At 40.4% G+C, this 26286-nt stretch overlaps 2 protein-coding genes across 9 annotated transcripts in view; both read left to right on the plus strand.

The window, feature by feature from the left end:
• ROS1 (ROS proto-oncogene 1, receptor tyrosine kinase) overlaps positions 1 to 26286 on the plus strand; it is a 108094-nt gene that overhangs the window by 61872 nt on the left and 19936 nt on the right. For 5 of the 8 annotated variants that reach the window (XM_027602924.1, XM_027602925.1, XM_027602928.1 and 2 more), the window contains 13 exons: positions 399 to 543; positions 1327 to 1559; positions 1647 to 1823; positions 5396 to 5564; positions 6234 to 6351; positions 9547 to 9737; positions 10854 to 10937; positions 14289 to 14424; positions 15726 to 15888; positions 17688 to 17752; positions 18931 to 19060; positions 25403 to 25500; positions 25946 to 26149. In XM_027602924.1, the coding sequence (XP_027458725.1) occupies positions 399 to 543; positions 1327 to 1559; positions 1647 to 1823; positions 5396 to 5564; positions 6234 to 6351; positions 9547 to 9737; positions 10854 to 10937; positions 14289 to 14424; positions 15726 to 15888; positions 17688 to 17752; positions 18931 to 19060; positions 25403 to 25500; positions 25946 to 26149 (1913 nt within the window). Of the gene's footprint in view, positions 1 to 398; positions 544 to 1326; positions 1560 to 1646; positions 1824 to 5395; positions 5565 to 6233; positions 6352 to 9546; positions 9738 to 10853; positions 10938 to 14288; positions 14425 to 15725; positions 15889 to 17687; positions 17753 to 18930; positions 19061 to 22686; positions 22794 to 25402; positions 25501 to 25945; positions 26150 to 26286 lie in introns of those variants that run through there. The other 3 variants (XR_003521541.1, XR_003521542.1, XM_027602929.1) reach the window with 3 other exon arrangements.
• Positions 22751 to 23390, plus strand: LOC113927216 (prefoldin subunit 5-like). The gene has a single exon (XM_035728608.1). It carries the CDS (start codon positions 22775 to 22777, stop codon positions 23237 to 23239), a length of 465 nt encoding a protein of 154 aa, XP_035584501.1. The 5' UTR covers positions 22751 to 22774; the 3' UTR covers positions 23240 to 23390.

A 26286-nucleotide genomic window follows, 5' to 3' on the forward strand; every position in this document is an offset into this window, starting at 1 on the left:
TCTTAAGCGTTACCTCTAAGAATGATGAGATAATCCAGCTTCATCTTTCATCATATTCACTTAGGTTGGACACATCTTTACCAGACCATCTTGCTGAATGTTTGTTGTAGTGCTAGAAAATAATATCCTCTTCTGAGAACTGAGCTTCATACATGAAATGAGCATGTCACAGAACTGACCAAGGGCTGCCCATCATTTTGTATTTATTCTTGGAGGTATTAGGCAACTCAGGTCTGGGCAGATTAGGACAGTGAACATGATCGTTCTCATGATCCAATATCAAAAAATAAATTAACTTCAAAAAATCTTTTAATTATTTTCTCCCTTTGGTTAAATATTTCTCCTCCTCTGTACAAAAAAATAAGAATTAGGCATTGATTTTTAAAAATTAATTACAGGAGTTTCAGGAGAGGATAGTCCTTATTGATGGTTTACAACCATTTTCAACATATGTGATACAGACAGCGATAAAGAATTATTATTCAGACCCTGTGGAACGGTTACCTCTGGGAAAAAAGATTTGGGGAAAAACTAAAAGTGGAGGTGAGTTATGGGCTTGGGGCGGGTTTCTAGAGTGGCATTTTGTGATATAGGTGACATATATATCTGTATTTGTTTTTTTTAAATTTGGATGCTAAGTAATCTTGATTATGTGAGCTTTTTAAGCTTAATAAGAAAAATGTATTGTTGAAAATACCCTGATGACCTGATTTGTGCTCTTACAACAGAAGATGACTATTATTCCATCGGAATGAAAATCAACTAGAAGGTGAAACATCAGAGTCAATACTGTTTCACCAAGAAACACATTCTCTGGTCTCACCACAGAGTGTCACCCTCTCCCCACGTATTCACAGGTCTCTGTGCGCGTGGAAACACAGAAGTCAGCCTTTTCTCTGTGTGAATTTTACCAAGGCCACCACTGAGATTGAAAGTAAATAACATCATTGCCTGGAAGAAAATGGATCTAGAATCTAAAGAGACATTCTAAGTGGTGGTAGTGATTTTGAGGGGATGCCATTTCTTTCCGATGTCTCTGATGACATTCCCCAGGCAAATCTGAGTCAGTTTATTCATCCTCATTGGCCGTATCATTGAGCTGGAGTCAGAGATTGAGTTAGTCCTCAGGCAAAAATAAGCGACAGCCTTTCAGGCAGCCCTTTAACTTTCTATGATACTGTGATATGAGAGACTGGTTTTCCTTTGGAACATCTGTCATTTGTTCTGCTCACATGACGTGGTTATTCCGCAACCAAGACCCTGTTCCTTCTTCCCTTGTTCAGTGCTGATGCAACATCCCTTATCATTTGTTGCTATTTGTTTCAGTGCCTGAGGCAGTTAGGCTCATTAACACAACTGTGCAGTCAGACACCAGCCTCCTGATATCCTGGAGAGAATCTCACAAGCCAAATGGACCTAAAGAGTCAGTCCGCTATCAGTTGGCAATCTCACATCTGGCTCTAATTCCAGAGACCCCTCTAAGACCAAGTGAATATCCAAATGGAAGACTCGCTCTCCATGTTACTAGACTGTCCGGTGGGAAACTGTATGTGTTAAAGGTACAGTGAGTGTCTTGGGCGCTTTTATTGCCGTTCTCAAGTGCAAGGCTCTGAAAAGGTTAAGCATTTGTTCTTTTTTACAAAAAGGTTCTGGCCTGCCATGCTGAGGAAATGTGGTGTGCTGAGAGTCATCCTGTCGCTGTCAAAATGTTTGACACACCGGAGAAACCGTATGCCTTGGTTCCAGAGAACACTAGTTTGCAATTAGATTGGAAGGCTCCGTCTGATGTTAACCTCACCAGATTTTGGTTTGAACTCCAGAAGGTAGATCTCACCATACACCTTTCAGGCAAATCTGTGTTTTATGCTATGGGATAAATTAGAAGACCTTTTCCTCTTGTATAAATCCACAATATATTTGACAACATTCATTGATTTAGGTTTGTCATATACAGAAGCTATCTAGACTCATTTCTGATGCAAAGAATTTCCAGAGAGATTAGTTTGCTCTTAAAAAGGCTCCCTGGAAAAGGGTATAAGCTATGGTTTACTGGTTTTCGTAATATTTCACTTAGTTTAGATATTATCAGCATGGCAGTCTAGTTTAAAGTCCATAGTAATTTGGTGTTTTCTGTGAAAAAAATAAAAGAAATGAGCAAGCAAACAAACAACACCCAAAACCTTGTTAAGAAATGTTCTTTCTGCCACTTAAGGGCTGTGTAGCAACAAGAGAGAAGTAAAATATAAAATGAGTTTATTCTAAACTAGTTTGATCTTGGGCTATAAACTTTAAAAGTTTCCTCATCCAAAAATCTTCATACTTCTTCCAAGATAAAAACATCCACTGAATATGAAAGCATTAATTAATCTAAGTCACTGCTGCTGAGAGTCTATGTTGATTTTTATATTGATACACTTAAAATGGATTATTTTTAATAATTGCTAGATTTCATGTTCAGTAGTATATATTTTGTGTGTCCACATTTGTAAAGATTGGTTAGGAATCTTTTGTTCAGTTTTAACAAAAACAAAGCAGTTTAGTCATGGCCTGGCTTTTTTTTTTTTTTTTAAATGGAGTTCCTCCCCTGGATGTTTTTAAATTTTACTATGTAAGATATTTTCTATGATCTTGTACTTTTTAGATAAAATCTATGAAAACTGTGTAACAACAGTGAATGCCGAGTTGATAAAACCCAAGTCTGTAGTTTAGTTGGACTTCTTCCACTGAGCATGTTTATGATGATTTGTTGCCTATTTAACAAATGATCATCTTATAAAAATGCAGTTAAATTGGAGGATCACCTTTTTTTAGGACATCTATTTAAGGAAGCTTAATGCAGTTCTGTTTAAAGGCAAGGTGGGGGATGTAAAAAGTTTATTTCCTAGGTCAAAGAAATGAGATGGGGATGGGCGTTACATCTGGTGACTCTAAGCCCCTCCTTTTACCAACGAGAAGTCGGAGAGCCAGACAGGTGCCATAGTGAGTCAGATATCACAAGCCAGGCAGGGAAGAGCCCTGGGGGCTGACTCATCCTACAGCAGCCCTACTTGGGTACTATCCATGGAAGGAATATGAGTCACTAAGACACCCACCCCGCTCCTCAAAGTCTGGGACAAGGACAGCAGGCTGGGCCTGCCTGGTTCAGTCCTTGTGACTTTCATGCAGTGCTCTTCGTTTCAAAACTTCCTCTACACTTGCTGAAAACAGGTTCCAGATATACCACTTAGAAAATCTTGAAGCTGAGGAGGTAGGGTACAGTAATTTCACAGGTGTGACCATGTCCCAGCACTAACTGCTGAGCACAGTAGAAGGCTGTGTCCTGAGAGGGTTGATGAGTCCATCTAGTCAGAAAGTTCTGTATCTTTTGAGTAACTTGAACCTACCTCATAATGATAGGACAGCTAGGAATGATCCTCTAACTCCAGATTGAAACTCTGAGGGGTGAGTGGTAAGGGTGAATATGTATCTTTTTAATTAATAATTTAAAAAAATTCTTTCTAGGAAAGAAGGAGAAAAGGATAAATTTACAGTTTTCATCTTTGTTGTTAAAATTTCCTTCTACAGAAAATGAAGGAATTAGATTACAAGGCTAAATTTCTATCTAGGTCTTAAATTCCACAGATTTTTTTTTTTTTTTATCACAACAGTGTATAGAAGAAGAACATATTTATTTTAAGATTGAGGAGAAACAAGTGGTTTCACTTTGGTAAATTATTTTTATGGAAGCCCATTAAAAGCTGAGTATTTCTCAACTGTCCAGGAAAATTCCTACCAGAACCAGACATTTCTGAAGTTCCGGTCTCTGAGACATGATAGTCTGCACCATTTCCTCCACACCCCCGCCCAAATAATTTGAAAATCCCACAGTGGTATTGAAAAATCACCCCTGCACTTGTTGGCCTCTGACAAGTGGAAGGTCCTGACTCCCTTGTGATTTACTGGGGTAGCCATGACACCTCTCCAAGTTGGTGGTCTGCCCAGAACATTCATTGCTGTGGTGAGGCCAGTACTCGACAGTTTTCCAGAAGAACCTTTGGTCACACATCTGACCCTCCAAGGAGCTTTGATCATTTCTGGATGATATGGAATGTTAGGTCATCTAGACTATTCACTTAGGGTAGTTTCTATAGCAGGTTATTAAGGAGGCAGGGCCACAAAGGGCTAAAATTTTTGAGCCAGAAATCAATATTTATCTCTGTCTCTCTCTCTCTTTCCCATGGTTCCCAGTGCATCTGTTTCTTTAGCCTGTATGTCATAATGGGATTGATCCATTTATGAATTTAGTAGGCAATGGCCCAGACATCGGCATTTCTGTATTTTTTTCCCATTCCTTCCATCTCCCCTTTGCCTCTTTCTTTTTGTAACAAGGTGGTCTACTCCCCAAAGGTGCTATCAGAACCATTCTTTATTGAATAGAAAACTAATATAAAGTGTTCATCCAACGAAATGATGTGACCTTGTGAGCACGAAATGAAAAACGAGATGTAAAGTAGGGTTTATTTATGGAAACTGACCTTCTTAGGAAACTCTACTGGAGAAAATACACTAAGAACCCTTGACAAAATGCCACAGCCTTTGTCTTTCCCTACTTGTACATTGAAAAAAAAGATCTCCATTTTCAGATAAGATATTAAAGTTCCAAATACACAGATATTTTAAAAGCCATGCACAAAGAAAGTGTAAAATAGCTATAAATAGAGACCCAGTATCTACAGTGGAATGAAAGTAAGATTTCCTATATTTAACTTCTAACCTTACTAATTGGTAGCTGAGTGATGGTGGGTAGAAATTTCCCCCTTTTAGGGAACTAGGCTTTGTATATATAAAAATAAGGAATGTTGATTAGAAGGCTGGAAAGAGTTTTGGAGGAAGAAACTAAATGTTTTAATTTATAAGTCACTGTGGACCTCTTGAAAGAATCAGAGTATGTAAAATATTATTGATTTGACATTAGCAAATACACGGCATTAAAAGTATTGTTCTTTTGATCCATCATGGTCCCTCAGCTGTGAATTTGCATTCTCAGCCATCCTGATTTAAGGTAGGTGTCTCCAGTTAGGGATAACAAAAAGCTAAGCTTCAAATCTTCCATAATAATATATATATAGTAAGAGGTTCATGTCCCACCTTGGACTAATCCTAAGAACCGTTATTTAAGTCAGTTATAGGTTGTCACAAAAAACAGAAAAATTAAAAACAAAAAAACCCCATAAAATGGCCATCAGTGGTGGAGATAATGTTTGGGATCAAACATTAATGAAGAAGCTCTTATTTTGTTAAGAGAAAATACATTTGAATAAGTTTTTAATTGCTTGCCACAGACCTGTAAATTTCTATGTTTAAGAGGGTTTTCTTAAAGAAACAAAAAGATGTTACTTGAGACTTCTTTTTCCAGTGGAAAGACAATGAGTTTTCCCGTGTTAACGCTTCATGCATCCAAGGCCTGGCTTACGTGTGTAACATCACAGATCTACAGCCTTACACGTCCTATAGCGTCCGCGTAGTGGTGGTTTATAGGACGGGAGAAAATAGTACCTCCCTCCCGGAAAGCTTTAAGACAAAAGGTGAGTACTAACATCCTCAGTACTCAAAAAACTCCTGTAAGTTTCTCAGTGCCTCTCTTACCACTTCTTTCACCAATCCTAGAGGTTAACCTTTTCTTAAAAGATGTAAATTACTATTTCTAGAGCTTGAGTGAAGAAACTGAAAAGAACCAGGAGTCCTTACAGGCATTAACGAGGTAATGCTGGCCTGGTCTTGCAGAATCCTGAACTGGGCAAGATTATTTTGCCTTTCAGTATCCTCTGCTTTCTTGTCTGGCTGACATTTTGCAGTGAGAATTAAATGAAAACAGTGTTACCGAGTGTTCAACACATATTTACTCACTGACTACTATATTCCAGATGCTAAAAATAAAAAAAAAATCCAGAAAGAAGGTTAATTAGTGATCCCTATCAAGGGAAAAATGCTCCAAAATTTACATAGTTTTCTTTGCATAACTTATTTTGTAGTGAGCTAAAATATATTATTATTCCTATCACTAATCCATCTAATCCATCATTAATAAAAACTTCGGATACTCATTTAAAAATATACACTCATATGAGAGGATTTCTGAATATTTCTTTAATGTATTTGGCTTTTCTTTTTGGAAATGTATCCTATAGAAAGATGGTATGCAGAATATTTTATACTTCTGACTTATCAGTCAGCATTTTCTTATGTTTCCAAAGCTGGAGTCCCAAGTAAACCAGGCATTCCAAAAGTATTAGAAGGGAGCAAAGATTCAATACAGTGGGAAAAAGCTGAAGATAACGGAAGCGGGCTTATGTACTATATCCTTGAGATCAGGTACGTCTGTTTGCAAAAGTGCTTTGTAAACTACAAAGAGCTAAGCAGTTAATTGTAAGGTATTATTAGATCGAAATTAACAATATTTATGAATGTGTATTTATAAATAAATATGAAGGATCTTCAGTTGAAGGACCTTGAGTGCACCATTATGTTCTCTGCTCAATTCCTAGCAGTCAGCCTCAGCACTCCAATTATAAGGCGGATCACATCATTGTTCTCGGAAATCTGCAACTACTTGTCTGAACTTCACGGAAATAATCCAATCATTGACACATGCAACTAATATTTATTTAATATCTATTTCGTTCAAGAAGCTGAGCTGATGTTTGATGTTAGATGATGGTACGCATGTAAATTTCTGATGATGATTTGTTTTAGCAAGATGAATAACGCCTAGTGAGAACCGGCAGTGAACTAGGTATTTTTCAGAATGTAAAAGTAGGTCAAGGTCCGAAATGGTCTGACCTGTATAGGTCACACAGGATTCTTTATCCATTGTGAAGATTACAGTTTCCAGTGTGCTCCCAAGAGTCTGAAAATGTGCCTTCAATGAAAACCGTGCTGCTGATGAACATAAGCAACCTCAGAGCCAGCCAGTATGGGGAGCTCTGTAAATGGTAACTGGCTCAGATGGACTGATTTCATGCCAACTTGAGGGGAGAATTCCAAATTCCACAGACACTCCCCTCATAGGTCCATGAAGCTATCTTTTAAGAAGCTCCAAGGACAAAAGTCACTTACATAATTATAGTCCTGGCAACTTGAGCTTTAGATCTATTTTTGCTTCATTTTGCTCTGGTACTCCCATAACCTTAAAAAATTTTCCTGTGCACGGCAGAGAATTACATTGGCCGCATTGCTAACTGAAACCTCCTCGAAATTCCTAATACTGGTTTTCATGCAGAGTCATATACATTCTAATCTGCTGAGCCGTCTTGGTGGTCTGTGACTGTAATTATATTCACCAGCCCGCCCACACCACCATCTTCTAGGACTCCTTAGCATGTTTCCTTCAGTGATGCCTTAAGCCCATAGCTCCATAAATTCTTTGCATTCTCTTGCCCCAAGCCTCTACTGTCAGGACAGGGATGATGGGATAATGGAATGAATTGCTGTACCTTCGGTATCTCAAAGTCCTGTCTTCAGTCAGGACACTAGTACACCCGGGTTCTTGCTGATGGTGCAGGGGTAATGGTAGTGCAAAGTGTGTGAACTTGGGAGCTGAGCAGACTGTGTTAGTGTCCGAAGACTGCCACGAGAAAGTACCACCAACTGGGTGGCTTAAAACAACAAGAATTTATTCTCTCACAGTTCTGGGGACTAGAAGTCTGAGATCAAGGTATCAGTAGGACCATGCTCCTTCTGAAGGTCCTAGGGAAGAATCCTTCCTTGCCTCTTCTTAGCCTCTGGGGATTCAGACTTTCCAGCAATCCTTGGTATTTCTTGTAGATGCATCATGTCAGTCTCTGGCTCTGTCATCACCCAGTGCTCTCTGTGTTTATCTGTGCCTAAATTTCTCTCTTCTCAAGAAGGCACTGGTCTTGGATTTAAGCCTACCCTAATCCAGTATGACCTCTTCCTCACTTAATGACATCTAAGAAGACCTTATTTCCAAACAAGGTCACATTCACAAAGTCTGAGTAGGCATGAGTTGTTTTCTTTTTTTTTAAGATTTTATTTATTTATTTATTTGAGAGAGAGAGCACATGAGAGGGGGGATGGTCAGAGGGAGAAGCAGACTCCCCGCTAAGCAGGGAGCCAGATGTGGGACTCGATCCCGGGACTCCAGGATCATGACCTGAGCCAAAGGCGGTCGCTCAACCAACTGAGCCACCCAGGCGCCCTGAGTAGGCATGAGTTTTGAGTTTGGTTGAGTTCTTCAACCCAGGGCCATGTTTAAACACTTGCTTTATTCCTTTTTTGAATTAAGTTTTCCCATCTGTAAAATGGGACGATGACATTTACCTCCTTAGGTTGTTATGAAAACTCAGTGAAATGAAACAAAATGAAAAGCACCAGTATGGTGGGTTATAAATAGAAGATGCTCAACCAGTGTCAGAATTCTTGTCTTCCTCGGTGGCCAGTAACTGTGAAGAGACATTTTATAAATTTTTAAGGGTCTCTTTCTTTTGGATCAGAGTTGTTTGGGTTGAACAATGAAAGTGCCAATGCCTAACACAAGACTTCACAAAATGTACAAAAACATTGTATAAAGAGTCTTAGGAGCCAAATCGTCCCTAGGACACTTAGCTCCTGGTAACAGTTGTGAGCAACTCCGCTGCCCTGACCCTCCAGATGTTCTTGCCCATTCCCTGTCCCTCAAAGTCTTAGCTTACCCATTCCTTTCAGGATGACCACTCAGTTTGTAGGAGCAGAACTAGCTATCCCTAAACCTACTGTGGGTTGGTCCTAAAACTGTTGTTGTCTGAAAAGTCCCAGACTTTGAAAAGTTCTTCCCCATCACAAAAGAGGTAATTAGAAGGCCTTGAGCTTGCCTTCAGTTTATGCTTCTATTAAAAGACATTCCATTTACATCTTTTGAGCCCCACTTTTGTATTCTTTCCATGTGTCACACATAGAATGATGTGGGTTGACTTGAGGTGGCGTGTAGGCCAATACAAATGGAAGGAATACACCTTGGAATCTCAGGTATAATGATAATTTTGGTAGTCGAACTATTATACTTTCTTTATCAGTTTTATGTCCTGTATTTTATTTTATCCAGCTGTGGTATACATAAACTACAGATGGCATAAGAGACTGAGAATTAAGAAAGAATAAAAAACTCCAGGTTAGAAACTATGGGCTAATTGTCTTATGTGTTTGAAATTCTGAAGAAAGTTTACACATTCTAATAGCAGGAAAAACCTCTTTAGCTTTCTCTTGGCTATTGATTATTTGTTATTTTCCCAATGGCTGAGTTGGTGGGCTCCTATGCATTGCCAGGATGGGTTTATGAGATTACGCTCAGTTAAGTGTCTGCCTGGGTGGCTCAGTCAGTTAAGTGTCTGTAGCCAGTTAAGTGTTCTGTAGCCAAACCATGTGAGAGAAATGAGATCAAGGGTAAAGTGTGTACTAGGAGATGCTCTGGAGTTCTGTCATTAAAATGATACATGAGTGTCCAGAAATAATACATATATTGTCTCATATTTTCTATATTTACCATTTTGCTTTTTTTTTTTTTTTTGGTAGAAAGGGCATTTCAAATGATTCACAGAACCAGAATTTAATATGGAAGATGGCATTTAATGGATCCTGCAGTAGTATTTGCACATGGAAGTCCAAAAACCTGAAAGGAAGATTTCAGTTCAGAGTAGTAGCTGCAAATAATCTGGGATTTGGTGATTATAGTGGAATCAGTGAGGATATTCTGTTAGTTGGAGGTATGTTACCATGTCTGTCTATATGCTAACTGACTACACAAAGGTTTGGAGATAAAGATAAGTAAATTCTTAACATTAGAAATAAATTGGATGACTGTGTAATTTATCATCCAGACTATGGAACTATTCATTTCATCTGATGTGACCTTCCTAAAACATCAGAATCCTCATGTCATTTTTCTCCTCAGCAATGATCAGCTACTCTTTCATGCCTAACACATCAAGTCAGTGCTCCTGGATAGGCTTCCCAGGCTGTCCACAGTCTGGTCTGGATCCAGCCTTATGTTCCTGCTCCCCATACTCTCACCTTCTACTCAACTGTCCTAAAATGATGCTTTCTACATCTTTCACTGTGTATCCCATTTTAGGTTATGATATATCATCTGTTTAATCATATAGACTAGAAATCTCAATACCATATTTAATTTCTCCCTCTACTCAGTCTCCAAGTTTTGTTGACTTACCATCTTGAATTCTGTCTGTTGAGAGCTCATCTTCCTATTCTCACTTTGGCTTTCCTAATTTATCATTTCTTGCCTGTGCTCTTGGCTTAATCACACTGCTGACAGTTGATCTAGCTGAAGCATAAGCTGGATTACTTAACCCCCTTTCTGAAATCCCCGAGATGACTCTCCATTCACTGCCTTTGGAATCAAGGGCAAACTTCTGTGTGGCATTTAAGGCCTTCCATGATTTGTCCTCCAATTGTAGTTCATTGTTCCTATGCTATAGTCGTATCAGACTGGTAAAAGCTTCTTATGACGCGAGGTCTTTAGCTTTAGTTTCTCTCCCTCTCTCAAATGAATAAATAAAATCTTTAAAAAAAAGATTATACATGTTTCCTCAGCTATTATGAAGTAGAAGCCTGGGTGGGTATATCACAATGGTGCATTGGTAAGCCAGATCTTTGGAAAACTAAACCAAACCAAACCAAGCCTTGACTTTGATGTCCTATGATGTTAAACGCTATGGCTATGGGTGATCTCAAACTACCAGTGGTTTAACAACTGGCTTGCGGAAATCTAGTAGGAGCTAGTTCAGGCATATCTGGCATACCCCTGAAACTACCTAGCTTTATTCTGCAAATTAACTTTTTTTTCCCATTTATTTTATTAGATGGTTTTTGGATACCAGAAACAAGCTTTGTACTTACTATTATAATTGGAATATTTCTGGTTATTACAATCCCAGTGGTCTTTGGTAAGTATAATAGCTTTAAAACTACAGGTAGTAACCTTGATCATATTAGTAGATTTACCACTTAGTGTATTCAACCTCCCACATGAAATAAATTCATAAATTTCACAGTTACCTTTGACTGTACTCTCATAAGTACTAACTTCTATGAATCGTTTTTGATCTTGGAGTAACTATTTTATGAAAAATATATCTGTATTTACACTTCATGGTGTACTTTGGATAAAACTAATTACAAAGGCACCAACTTTTGGCTTTCTTTAAACCAATATTTGTTTCAAATTGGCTACATAACAAGTGCCTTGTGGCTTAGAGTTTTAAGTAAATAAAAGAAAAATAACTCTGGATGTAAAAAAAAAAAAGGATTAATAGGAGACCAGTGATAGTCCTCGATTGGGATAGTTTGGGTCTCTAGGCAGGCAGACAGACCGGTTTGGAAGGAGCAGCTCCTCTTTTGCAGATGACCCATCTCTGGCTTATGGGGTCTACTTGCGCTTTCAGATGTCTGAAAGGTAGATAGCAAGGTAGCTATTTCCCACTCTTCATTTTATACTAATGTGTTGGGCCTAGAAGTCTTTTTTTTTAAAGATTTATTTTAATGATGAGATAATACTGTGACAACCTCAGAAATATTGGGGCCAAATATTGGGCCTGTGGTGTTATTTTGGTAATCATACATCCTGGTTCATTCCTGTTGTTTCAGCATAAACATTAATAGGACTTTCAGTGCCCAAAATGTCCTGGTTTGGATTATAAGGTATTTGATCATCCTATCACTTACTGATATTATGAGTCCCTGACATAATAAGAAAGCATTATAAGAAAGATATGATAGGGCACCTGGGTGACTCAGTCATTTAAGTGTCTGCCTTTGGCTCAGGTCATGATCCTGGAGTCCCAGGATCAAGTCCTACATCGGGCTCCCCGCTCAGCAGGGAGTCTGCTTCTCCCTCTGACCCCCCCCCCTCGTGTTTTCTCTCTCTCTCAAATAAATAAAATCTTGAAAGAAAGAAAGAAAGAAAGAAAGAAAGAAAGAAAGAAAGAAAGAAAGAAAGAAAGAAAGAAAGAAAGAAAAAGACAGACACGATACTTGCCAGAAAAGAATACTCAAGGACATATTTAGGAAATTGCAGCCTTTTTTTTTCATATAGAAGGGAAAGTTACAAACATAAAGCTAAACTCTCTCAGGATAAAGAAAGCCACTATGTTACTAAGTGGTCTCAATCTTTATTCTTTCCCCAAACTGATTGGAGTTGTAAACTATCAGAGAGCACGCTGAAACTTGAATTGAGGTTTCTTTTCACAGATTCCACCCAGATGATATATGGAACTCCTTTAGCTAACTGGGAAAGCTAAAAATTTCAGCTGACCCTGCCAGGATCTTAACCTGTGGTTCCAGGGAGTCTAAGCATTGCACAGCTGATGCTTGGGCCGCTAAGCCAGCCCCTCCAGAATTACACGTATGACTGTAGTATATTTGGCAGTTGGCATATAGGCTTGACTGCTTGTCTGCTTTCCTACTGGGAAGGAGTATTACATGAAGAATCTTTCATCTGACCTTTGCTTGCCTACGTGTACATCACCACTGTTCAAACCCATAACTCTAGTGGATGAGCATGAGGTAATTTCAGACAACCTATCGTGCTTTCAAGACATCCTATGGATATCTGACTTTCTCAGAATTTAAAGGTCTTTATCCTATTTGGAACTTACGAATTTTTTAGTATAGCTAAGCTAATTGGCTCCTTTGCTTTTAGTAGCAGTGCATGTGGTTTTACTAGGAGAAGTGGGTGAGTGCATGAGAAAAGATTGAGTTTATTAAAATAAGGAAAAGTAGCAATTGTTTAAACATATTTGTATTGTGCTGGGGGCTCTCAGCAGAACTACTTATAAATATAAAATTGAAACAGTGATTTAAAAATAAACACCGGCAGCTTTGGCTTTGGTGAGTGGTCGCATCTAACATGCAACGTTAGCCTCATGCTGGGAGCAGAGGGAAATATGAAGCCAGCATATACAATTGCTGGCCTTGGCAGCTTGCCATTTAATGAGGGAGGTAAGACGCACCTGTGTGAAAATATAAATGTGAGAAATAAAAGGCAAGAGGACATGACATGTGCTGGACACTGCGATAGAAATGCGGACCGAGAGCTACACTTGGTCTTAGACATTGAAAACTGAGAGATCAGCAGAGTGTCAGGGTCTTGGAAGGCATCACTGGGAGCTGGGCCTTTAAAAAAATGAAGAGGGGTAGGGACAGCTTTTCAAGTTTGAAAAATTGCATTAGCACAAGTATTTATTTATTTATTTAATTTTTTAAAGATTTTATTTATTTATTTGAGAGAGAGATAGAATGAGAGATAGAGAGCACGAGAGGGAAGAGGTCAGAGGGAGAAACAGGCTCCCCGCCGAGCAGGGAGCCCGATGCGGGACTCGATCCCGGGACTCCAGGATCGTGACCTGAGCCGAAGGCAGTCGCTTAACCAACTGAGCCACCCAGGCGCCCTAGCACAAGTATTTAAGATCTTTCCCTGCGTGGTCCCTCAGATGGAATTTCCCTTGAATAAAACGCTAAACTGTTGGATAGAGAATATACAATGGAATAAAATTCAAATTTTAACGATCATCTTACAAAACACCCTGCTGTTTTCAACTTTTGAACCAATGTTCTAGTACAGATGGTTGACATAATTGTATTTCAAATTTCCAAAAATCACTTATTTTTATGAGGATGAAAATAGTATTTGCTCATTGTATGAAGAAGACAATATAAATCATCCATGATTTCACAACTGAGAAGACCCCTACTAACATTTGGTGGGTTTCATTCCAATAGTTTTTCTGTATGCTTGAGTATGTGTATAAACTTCTGTATTCTGCATTTTAAAAAAGGGAGCATGCCATTATAATTGAAAGCACTCCTCAGATCTACTATAGGAGCATAACCTGGAGCTATCTGGACTCAGAAATAAATTTGTAATTTAATTATAATGCAAATAATTATGTAGTAATTATAATGCAAATTTGTTTTGGTTTCTGTTGCCTCTAGTTTAAGGGTGATTTTGAGAAATAAGTTCTGATATTAAGATCCTTCAACTTATTTATAACAGCAATAAGAAATGCATGAAGCTTTGGTTTGAGACATGAAATAGGTGATGTGTTCTAAGTTATGTGTTTTTATAAGTCTTTGTACCAAGATTTAATTCGTTTTTCTACTATGGACACATTTTTCAATCAAAGTCTGTTATTCTACTCATGGTGTTCTTATATATAAACATTTAAAATGCTAATATTTCTTGATGAAAAAATAAAGCAATGTTTTGTTTTGTCAATTATGTCCTTTTCTCTTTATAGTCTGGCACAGAAAATTAAGGAATCAAAAAACTCCCAAGGAAGGGCTGACGGGTCTCATAAACGAAGACAAAGAGTTGGCTGAGCTCCGTGGTCTGGCAGCTGGAATAGGGCTGGCTAATGCCTGCTATGCCATACAGTATGTAACCTGGACCATCACTACGGGGCACATAGATGAAGAGTGGGCAACTATAAAAAGAGTGCCCATGGGTCCCGTGTTGCCCACGATTGTGCTGGTCCATGCTCATTATTCTAGCCTGATTATTAATATCATCCCCTTCCATTTTCAAATGTGACCTGAGATGGATGGCAAATTATGTGGTTATTCTATCCTAAGGAAAATAAGCAAAATTCCATTGTGTTCCAGTGTTTTATCATATAGTTATAAAGTAAATGAAACAAGGACATAAGTACTGAATGGAAAAGAACAGACGGTAGCATGATTGGTTCAACTGGAAGCATCCAGAAGAGAGGAATTCCAAGGGTTCCATGCCTGTGCTGTTAAGTCCATCTGAGTCTGTTTTCAGAGGTTGTATGGTGATTGCCTACAAAATCTCTTTAGTATAGCTGAGATTTAAACTTACGTTGTCATCATAATTTTTTTAAAAAATTCAATTAGCCAACATAGAGTATGTCGTGAGTTTTTGATGTAGTCAAAATAATTAAAGAAAATATTTAAATGTCTTTTTATGCAAGACACATATTGCGGTTTATGCAAGACACTGTATTACGGCCTCTTGCCAAAAGGAATTATGTAGTCATAGGCCTTGAAATTTATAATCCGAGATATAGAAATGGAAGATTTGAAGTAGACATGGGTGATCTAATTTAGTGATTCAGAGGTGATTTTCCTTGAGAAAATACTCAGCACATTTGATAGTCAAGATTCTCTTTTAAAAACTCAAAGCATTTAGACAATTCTTTCCCTCTCATAATATTCCGAGAGTTGGCTTCTAAAAGTTATGGAGAAGGAGCTGATTTTTGTAGTCACACTAAATTTTGTTTTACACAAAGGATCAGGTGTGTGAAATAGTTGAAGTGAAATTTTTTAGGCTTATAAACCCATATATATTTATTACTAATTTGCAATGGCTTTTTACATAAATTGATTACCTGAAGAAATTAGTAACTCACAACTTTTTAACAAAACAAGCTACAGTAAAAACTCTTGAGTCAATGCACACACAGGCATGTTTCTATCAAGATTATGGTGCCTAGAAGTGACGTGACACGCTCTCTGTGTTTTGGAATAGGGAAGGAATATTCTGGAAGGTGGAATAGGGAAGGAATAGAAACACAAGATTCCCTGCCACTATATTACATAGAACAGTGTTGCAAAATCATGAGATTTCTCTTTCTCATACTCTTTCTCAAACACTAACACCCAACACCAACTTGTAAACCAATGTATTTTGGGACAACAAAAATATTATTTTCCAGTACTCTTCCAACCCAAGAGGAGATTGAAAGTCTTCCTGCCTTCCCTCGGGAAAAACTGACTCTGTGCCTCTTGTTGGGAAGTGGGGCCTTTGGAGAAGTGTATGAAGGGACAGCAGTGGACATCTTAGGAGCCAGAAGTGGAGAAACCAAAGTAGCAGTGAAGGTAATACAGATCTTTTAATTCCTTGACATGTCGGGTCAGCACGTTTACATGAATTTAAATGGATAAAACTATAGTAACATATGAGTGATCTTAATTGAAAAGACAGCTGAAAGTGGGAGTCCATGCATGACGAGAGAAATGACAATGTTTCTTCCATTTCTTCTGTAAGCTCTGTAATCCATAGTTACCGCTAAGGTAACTGATTAGCTAAGACTGGGCAGGCAGTTTTTCCCTTTGAATATACTATAAGAGGACCAGGGGTGGAAAGCACGTTCTCCATGTCTCGGGTTTGAGGGCAGTTGTCACTGATGCAACTTGGCCTTCGCAGTGTGAAACGGCCCTAGTCCATATGTGAACTCTATGAAAATTGAAATATGAATTTCATATCATTTTCACGTGTTAAGAAATACCCTCTTTTCGACTTTTGTCCAGCCGTTTGAAAATGTAATGTGTCACTTATACCTCAGGAAAGCTGGAAAAACACAAAGTTAAAGCTGAGCAACTATTTTCAGAGCTCAAGCTGGACAAAAATAGTTGCAGGCTGGTATTGGTCTCCAAGCTAGAGTTTGCTGACCCCTGTACGACACAGTTATTCGCATGGTATATGGAATGTAGTTTTAAGGAAGTGCTGAGTAGACTCTCATATTTGTCTAAAACCTTTTCATCGAGGGATGATGAATCTTTTATGTAACTGGGCAACATCCTGACCACTGCTTGTTAGGAATTTGTTGCTTTGAGAGAGGGCTATACAACCAGAGAGGTTGGCAAAATCCTCTCCACTGCCAAATGATGCAATCTAAAAGTGCTTTAAACTACTCTAGCCTCACTGGTGTAAACAAGTGTTTATTTTTCTCACATAACGAGAGGACTGCGGGTTTTTGGTGCAGTACTGTGTTAGGTCAGAGCCAGTGTATCTGAAACTCTCTTGACTTTGAACATGTGTGTTGCCTCATGATCCCAAGATGGTTGCCAAAGATCAGGCATAACATCTTCATTCAGGTCAGGGCAAGGGGGAAGGAATGATGTTAGGTGTATATGTTCAAAAAAGTGAAAGTTTTCCACAAGCTTCTCTTCCCTTCAGCAGTTTTCCCCTTACACAGCATTGACCAGAATTGACTCAAGATGACCACCCCTATTTGCAAGGGAGGCTGGAGAATTACAAAACACAATTTTCCTGATTCATTACAACCAATTGTCTGGGACTGGGCATCTTGCCTCTAAGAGACAAATTAGGAGATCATTAGCACGGAAGCAGGGGGAAACAGATATTGAGTAGAAAACTTTGAAAATTAAGAAACTGGCCTACACACCAAATTTGTTCTTTTTAAAATGTCTACATTTTGGGGTGCCTGGGTGGCTCAGTTGTTAAGCGTCTGCCTTCGGCTCAGGTCATGATCCCAGGGTCCTGGGATCGAGCCCCGCATCGGGCTCCCTGCTCCGCGGGAAGCCTGCTTCTCCCTCTCCCACTCCCCCTGCTTGTGTTCCCCCTCTCGCTCTGTCTCTCTCTGTCAAATAAATAAATAAAATCTTAAAAAAAAATAAAATGTCTACATATTTGGAGGGAATTTGTGTAGATATTACTAGATCTTTTGTCTTTCAGGCTTTCCCACTTGGACACTAGTTCTAACACAGGCTAAGTTTTGAATGAGTTTGCAGAGCACATGCACATGTATTAGCCATGATCTATTTCCAGCTTTCAGGGTGAATATTACAAAACAAATCAAAGATTGTCTCCATTAACCCACTGAGCTCACAGAATGTCTGCTATACTGATTGCTGGCTTATTTTGTGTTGTCTAGACTTTGAAGAAGGGCTCCACAGACCAGGAGAAGATTGAGTTCCTGAAAGAGGCACATCTGATGAGGTATCGGGGCAGCTCTGGCTTCATTTTCCCTTGATAGGAGTAGAAAGCTTTTATATCTGATTGGTAAATTGTTAACATTCAAAATGACCCAGCATCACAGGTCATGCCCCAAACAAACATGGCTGAAGTTTAAACATAAATATGTCTGTGGTGACAAGTATTCTATAGAAACCAGTCTTCCAACAGGCAGTCCTCAGGCAAAAGTTCTTCATTTCTTTGACCTTCAACAAGCAGCGTGTTTCGCAAGTGACGTCTGAGGCTGTTCAGCTTTAAACATCCGTATGTTCTTCTAAACGTGTGATAGTGGCTAGAATATCCGGAGTAAGGGAGAGAGCTTTTTTTTTTTTTAATTTTTATTGTTATGTTAATCACCATATATTACATCATTTGTTTCCGTGTACTGTTCCATGATTCATTGTTTGTTCATAACACCCAGTGCTCCATGCAGAACGTGCCCTCCTCAATACCCATCACCAGGCTAACCCATCCCCCCACCCTCCTCCCCTCCAGAAACCTCAGTTTGTTTTTCAGAGAGGGAGAGAGCTTTAAGTACAGGGATGTCAATGAAAATATCCTCTGTCTTAGTAAACTTATCTTCACGGTTAGAGTCAGTTGCTCATCAAGAAAACTGCTCAGAGGCATCTTAAAGGGAGGGCCTGAGACGGTGGTCCGGGGGGGGGGGGGGGCGGTCCCAGCTGAGGGTTCTAATCATTAGATCGGGGTTTCCTTGGTTTGATGTCTTGAGAAAATGGTGGAAGCCATACCTGCGTGTCTGAATTGTTTCTCCAAAAGGAAGAGAATAATATTACATACTTGTGATGACTGAAAGTGTAACGCTTTCAAATATCTTTTGAAGGATAGTGGTTAAGATTACTTTCTTTACCAAAACATAAAATACTTCCTGTGAACGTTTCTTCTAAAGATCACCTATTACAACCATATGTACTGGCCACTAGGGGTTGCCGTATCATCTCTCTAAGGCAAGCACGTGGACCAGTACTTGGAAAAGGAGACTTGGGTTTATTAGAGAAAAGCAAAACACCCTCCTCCCCCCCGCCCCCCGCAAACAGGACTTTTGAAGGAAACTGGAGATAAAGAATTGCTCTATTTCCCAAAGGCCCTCAGCCAGGGCGCCTGTTGCTGTCATGTCATCCTGCCTGTCTCTTTCCACCTTGTAGCAAGTTTAACCATCCCAACATTCTGAAGCAGCTTGGAGTTTGTCTGCTGAACGAACCTCAATACATTATCCTGGAACTGATGGAAGGAGGAGACCTTCTTACCTATTTGCGTAAAGCCCGGATGACAAAGGTAGGAAATGGGGTCCCAGTATTGGTTTTGTAATGCAAATGCCCTACAACTTCCCACTAAGTTTCTTTAAATTCAGTAGACTGCAGTTTGGGCTGATGGTCAAACCTCAGAAGACTTCTGTGGAAAGAATTCTTGTATTTCCTTCAGTTGGATTAGGACAATTAGAATCCTGGGCTAACTTCTTTTTTTTTTTTAAAGATTTTATTTATTTATTTGACAGAGAAAGAGAGACAGTGAGAGACGGAACACAAGTAGGGGGAGTGGGAGAGGGAGAAGCAGGCTCCCCGCTGAGCAGGGAGCCCGATGCGGGGCTCGATCCCAGGACCCTGGGATCCTGACCTGAGCCAAAGGCAGACGCTTAACGACTGAGCCACCCAGGCGCCCCTCCTGGGCTAACTTCTGGCATTTTCTGGTTATTTGAGGCTGTTTTTCATATTTAATGGGAATTCCTCACTCCCAAAATCATTTTTTCTGGAGAACAGAGATGGTATGGCGTTGGAAAGGCACATCTTTCTCTGTACTTAATCTGTATGCCTGTCTGTCCCAAATTGATACTTGCAAGCCCTCATGTCTTTATTGACTACTCTATGTCCCTACCCAGTTGGCATATCTGTTTGGATTTTCATAGGCGTCTCGAACTTGTGTTGGCCAGAACAGAAATCTTGATTTCATAGCTCCTCCTCCAAGCCATCCATCCAGTTCCTTGCTTTCTCTTCTACGACCACACTAACAAGTCCAGCCAGTTCTGCAGTTCTGCCTACAGGATGCAAGACTCCATCTTGTCTTCCCTTGTCTTCTGTCATCAGTGCTCACCTGCAAAGTCTGTGGGATCAGGGCCAGCTGTGACAGCACCTGTGGGAAACTACCTTCCATCTCAGACGAAAAACACACGAGACAAAACAAGACACTACCATTTAAAGATTTTTTAAAAATTTGGTTTTTATTTCTATCAAAGTGCGCGTTCTACGGCTAAAACACTGAAACACAGAACCAGGTTTATGGTGAAAGACAGTCTCCTCCCCACATGCCAGGCATCTACACGTTTCTTCTGGTATTTACCGCCATGTTCCTACACACTCTGTATACGGCTGCGCATTGATTTTTTTCAATCTTGAGGGAAATCTCCTGACTCCCCTACTGTGAGAGGTGAGGATTTAACTCTCTTAGACTGACTCAGTACCAGCCCAAACCCCACGAGCCCTACACATTGAAAAGTTTGTTCCCACATCCTCTGACAGTTACCACAATTTTCAGATAAATCAATAGTGCAGATTTACATTACTATGACTACTACTAGCAGCTGAGCTACTCAAATGCTGTGATTATGGTTTTCTCCCCCCCCTTGGGTGAGAATAATAAACACCTCTTTTATTTTCCCCCATTTGCTTCACTTTTTATATATCTCAACCCTTTGACAGAATTGTGGCGCTTCTATCACTGTGGTTAAATAGATCAGCTGATCTAACACCTAACAGGTTTTTTTCTTGGACACTCTCTCCTCCCAGAGCCAATGTGGGTGATTGTCCTCTGGGCTCTCTGCAGAGCTGTTTTCCATGGAGTTCCCTTCACATTTGCTTACCCTGCTGATTTTCTTGCTGGACCTTAGTTTCCTCTATTCCATGAATTTTTGTTCTGTTGTAGAAGAGAGAAAGCATGCATGTGAGGCAAAAGTCTCCTTTTCTCCCCTCTTTTTGAGAAACTGTCCTTTTTCCTTCCCTCACACTTGATGAGTAAGTTGGCTGGATTCTAGGCTGAAAACCCCTTTGCCTTTGTTTTCTAGTTTGTACAGTTGCTTTTAAGAAGTCTTTGGCCATTCTGATTCCTGGACTTATGATCAGTGACCTGCTTTTTGCCCCTCCTCTCTGGAAAATTTTAGGAACTTCTTATCTGTGGTACTTTTTTACCAATCTGGACACTCAGCCTGGAAAATCACCCCTTCAGTTCTGGGATTTTTTATATTATTTTTTACTAATAAATAAAATTCTTTGTCTCCTCTATTTCCTTGTTCTCAAAACTCTATTAGCTGGATAATGGACCGCTTTGTTTTACCCTTTTGTTCTATTAGCCATTTTCTCCTGTTTTCCAACTCTGTATTTGTGCTCTCAATTGTGGCAGATTCCTGTTACTTCTAAAATAGAACTTAAAATTTTAATTTTCCACAGACTTGTTCTTATATTTTGATCGCTTCTTGAAATAATATTGTGTTGTTTTTTTTTCATATGGGCAAAATCTTATCTAATCTTTCCTAGGACACTAATTATGGTTGTTTAAAGTATTAATTTGCTTCCTGCATTGTCCTGATTTCCTTTATCTTCTTTGTTGTGGGATCTGTTTGTAATGTGAGACGCTTTTCTCAAATGTTTGGTGATTTGTGGTTGATCTTCCTATTTAACAGGGAGGCCTAAGAAGCTGACTGGAACCTGTGTGTCTATGGCAGCTTCCTTTTGGTTGTCCTGTGGACCCTGCTTTTTCACTGGGGGGGTCCCTTAATCCTCTAATGACAATATCTGGGTGTCTTACCTGGCACACCCCACTTTCCCCAGAGAGGAATCTTTATGGTGTCCTGCCTAGGCCATCAATGCCTAAGCCTCAGTTCAGGGAGGTGAGAGAGGAGGGGGCTGGAGGTCCGAAGGCTGAGTATAGGGGCTCTCATTTAATTTTCCTCTCCATTTTCAGCACAGTGTCTGAGTGTGACTGGTATCTTTGAACTTGGAGTTGTTCTGGTTCTGTGTGTGTGTTCTGCAGTGGAAAGCCTCCTGCTGTGGTGGGAGGACCTGGGATCTAGTTAGCTCCCCAAATAAACTTCCAAACATTCCTCTTGCTTCCAGGCTTGCCCCTCACCCCTACATTCAGAGATGCCTGTAGGGGGTTTTCTAGTGAAACACAGTCTGATTCTTGCCTTTCCCCCTGCAGGCAGCTAAACTGTCTCTCGGCTCTGCTGAAGGACCATCCTCCATCCACTTCACTTCCCCAAAATGTTTCATGCACTAAATTTATTTTCCTGATGTATTTGTCCTCATGAGATTATAAACATTTCCCTTATACTGTCATCTTAGTAAGGTTTGGGGAGACAGTGGGACTAAAAATGCACACATTCAGCTCCCCATCTTTAACAACCTGTGTTTATCTGTAGGTTGTGTTTTGTTTGCTTTGGGGTAGAGAAGAGGGGATGAAATGAAAATATGGGCCAGCTCTTTCCAATTTATTCCTATTTAGTCGGGATCCTGATGGTTACACTGATTGGTTCTCGAGGGTTCTTCCGCTGCCTTTCCTGAGCAGGACAGCTTCCGTGCCTCACTGCCCTCGCTCCAACCAGTGGGCAGGCTGCTGCTAGGTGCTGAGTGCCAGAACGCCACAGGCTCTAAGTCCCCATCACACTAAGTTCATTTGGAGCCAGCCGAGTCTCTACAGGGAGTGCTCAGAGGCAACATTCCAGAACAGCCCCAAGCGTCCTTCTCCCTACCCCAGCTTCAATACTGCAGTGCTGGGTCGAATACATCAGGATTGACTGCATCTAGCCTCATACATCTTAGTCCAGTCTTTCATTCTCAGGACCTTAGATTCTGCACCTATAAAATGGGATATTGAATTGAGAATGTTCTCAGACTCTTTTTTTTTTTTTTTAGCTCTAATATCCTAAGATTCTATTAAGAGGGAAGAAAGTAAAAAACAAAACCAAAAACCAACCTAACAAAATAGTATAGATAGCCCAACATGGCGCAGTCAGTTAACATCACCGAGCTGAACCTGCCGCAGCTAGAAATGCTCAAGAACCAGCTGGACCAGGAAGTGGAGTTCCTGTCCACGTCCATTGCCCAGCTCAAGGTGGTACAGACCAAGTATGTGGAAGCCAAGGACTGTCTGAACGTGCTGAACAAGAACAACGAGGGGAAAGAATTACTCGTCCCACTGACGAGTTCTATGTATGTCCCTGGGAAGCTACATGATGTGGAACATGTACTCATCCATGAGGGAACAGGCTACTATGTAGAAAAGACAGCTGAGGATGCCAAGGACTTTTTCAAGAGGAAGATAGACTTCCTTACCAAGCAAATGGAGAAAATCCAGCCAGCTCTGCAGGAGAAGCATGCCATGAAACAGGCTGTCATGGAGATGATGAGCCAGAAGATTCAGCAGCTCACAGCCCTCGGGGCAGCTCAGGCTACTGCCAAGGCCTGAGAGCTTGTTTCAGATCTGGGGCAGAGGGACTCTTGCTTCAGGAGCTTGGGACTTTGTGGGCGTGGCTTCCTGGGGTCCAGGAAGAGAACGATCTTGTGTTTAATGCTAATAAATGTGCCAGCTGGGCAAAAAAAAAAAAAAAAAAAAAAAATAGTATAGATAGCCAGATACAATCAGTTCATCAGTTTTTTGCTGCATGTTTATCATACAATAGTGAAGGATGTGGCTCTTGCTTTCAAAGACTTTGCCACATGGTAGGGAGGTATGTCACATATAAATAACTTATTTAAGATAGAAAGTGGGAGGGCCTATCAGAGTGCAGTAGAGACTATATTGTAGACGCTCAGAGGAGAGAGATGATTTCCAACTCGGGAGAACTGGGAAGGCTTCACAGAAGAGGTCTTCCATTTGAGACACAACTAAAGTAGGGGATAGAACAGTCTCTGAAACAACACCTTCCCACATGAGTCTTGAAAAGTTTTGACCAGGAACAGACCCAGGTGGAGGTCTGGGGTATGTCTGGGGGGTTTGGCAAGTGATGACAGGTGACAGCCCAGGGCAGGAGCATCTGGAGTCAAGAAGCCCCAACGTGGGGTGATGAGGTATCCTAACAGGTTGTCACAGGGTCTGTCAGGAGCAAGGGATAGTTAGAGACATACACAGGCAGGCAGCATTAAAATCTGTCCACAGGGAACGTGATGCTAGCCACCAGGCTGTAGTTCAGAAGCAAGATTCTAAGTGAGGAGCATCCTCAGTAGAGTGGGCTTTGCCAAAAGCAGAGCAGGATTCCACTCACAGAGGAACCGAGGAACCAGTCGGGAGACCCAGGAGGGACTCAGACACAGGCCAAGAGACCGGTGTCTGGTGTCTGCTGGATCTGAACAGTGTTGTGGGAGGATTGATTCTTGGGGGTAAGATCAAGCCTCGCTATCGGACCGAGGTGTGGAAGAGCGGGACCATGGCGATGTTGAGTCTGAGAACGTGGAGAATCTTCCTAGTTTGGGGACAAGACATGAGCTTGTTGGGCAAGCAGGGGGAGCAGCACTTAAGAGCACTCATCTATGAGAAATTGAGAGGTTTCAAGGTTGGGAATCATTTGAGATGCTCAGTAAAGGATGTGAATGGAAATCAAGAATAAGGAGAGCATTCCAGAATGGTAGCAGAAATAAAGAGGAGCGGTTGAGAAATGCAGAGCAGGTATAAAAACTGCAGGTGGCCCAGTGTGGCTGAAGCATAGATTGGGAGAGGAAACGCTAGGGGACCTCAGTGGAGGAAAAGAGCAGCCTGAGGCCACCATGGAGGCTGTGCTTAGGAATCTGTAATAGACTCCACACGCAGTGGGTCACAACGAAGCGGGCTCATTAAAGCACCAGAGGCTGGAGACAAGTTTGGGATGTGTCAGACAGGGAGGATAATAATGAGGGTAATTGCAGGGAAATGGCAAAGAAAGACAATATATGAATGTAACCTCGGGGAAGGAACTTTGAATTTTTTCCATATGGTACCAATAAAATCTTCCACTGGCTTTTTTTTTATGTAGAAATCACTGCAGCTGGTATAGGCTCAACTAAATATGCATGCTGGCTCTCAAGGAGGAGAGGAGTCATCTGTGACCTTGAAATAGGGTGCTGCTAACAATTTATGTGGGGGCTCATCTGAGGAACAAGCCCATTGTCATGACTGACATTACAGTGTGACATTGGGCCAATAATTAAACTAGCTAGTGCTGATTAAATTATCATTATTACATCTTATGACAGCAGCTACTATTTATTAAGTATCTGTTATATACCAGCCAGATTCCATATCTTATCTCAGATCCTATATGGCCAGTATTATTATTTCCATTTTACATATGAGAAAGGTGCTTAGTGAATTAAGCAACGTGAGCAAGTTCACACAACTCGTAAGTAGCAGAACTAGGTTTCAAATCTTGGTCTGTCTGAACTGACACCCTGAGATCTTTCCAGTAATGATCCTATATTGCCTCTGCCTACTAAAAATAGTCTTATTTATGTATATTTCAGTAGAAAGTATGTAAATCTAGCTCTTTCCCTCTTTGTTTGAATTCTTGTAACCAGAACAAAAATACCTTTAAAACATCACATGTATGTTTTGTACAAACTGGAAAAGTACTTGTAACTTTTCTTTCATTTCTTACAGTTTCACGGTCCTTTACTCACCTTGGTTGACCTCGTAGATCTGTGTGTAGATATTTCAAAAGGTTGTGTCTACTTGGAGCAGATGCACTTCATTCACAGGTATGGTGATAGTCTAGATGCAAGGTTCTTAATGGACATTGACACAATAATCACCTGAGGTTTGGGTAAAACATACAAGATAATTAAACATTTCATTACTTCAAAATAGCAAAAGTTTTTTTTAAGATTTTATTTATTTATTTGAGAGAGAGAGAATGAGAGATAGGAGCATGAGAGGGAAGAGTGTCAGAGGGAGAGAGGGAAGAGGGTCAGAGGGAGAAGCAGACTCCCCGCTGAGCAGGGAGCCTGATGCGGGACTCGATCCAGGGACTCCAGGATCATGACCTGAGCTGAAGACAGTCGCTTAACCAACTGAGCCACCCAGGCGCCCCAAAATAGCAAAAGTTTTTGTAAAAGCTCTCTCTTCTCTAGAGACCTAGTAGGGTTCTTTGTCTGATCTCTGGAACTTTATTATTAGCATTATTAAACATAGCTTCTGCCATAGGGATCTGGCAGCTCGGAATTGCCTTGTCTCTGTGAAAGACTATACCAGTCCATCACGGGTAGTGAAGATTGGGGACTTTGGACTCGCGAGGGACATCTATAAAAATGATTACTATAGAAAGACAGGGGAAGGCTTACTCCCTGTTCGGTGGATGGCTCCAGAAAGTTTGATGGATGGAATCTTCACTACTCAATCTGACGTATGGTGAGTTTAACAGGACACAGAGGAATTCAGGCAGAACCAGCCAATGTCAGAGCCAGAAGGGAATATAAAAGGTCATCTAAACTTGTGGGACTATTCTTGGGTCTCAGTATTTTCACCCCTCACCCTCGTCAGTTTTG

The sequence above is a fragment of the Zalophus californianus genome, chromosome 7, assembly GCF_009762305.2.
Source record: "Zalophus californianus isolate mZalCal1 chromosome 7, mZalCal1.pri.v2, whole genome shotgun sequence".
Taxonomy (NCBI): Eukaryota; Metazoa; Chordata; class Mammalia; order Carnivora; family Otariidae; genus Zalophus; species Zalophus californianus.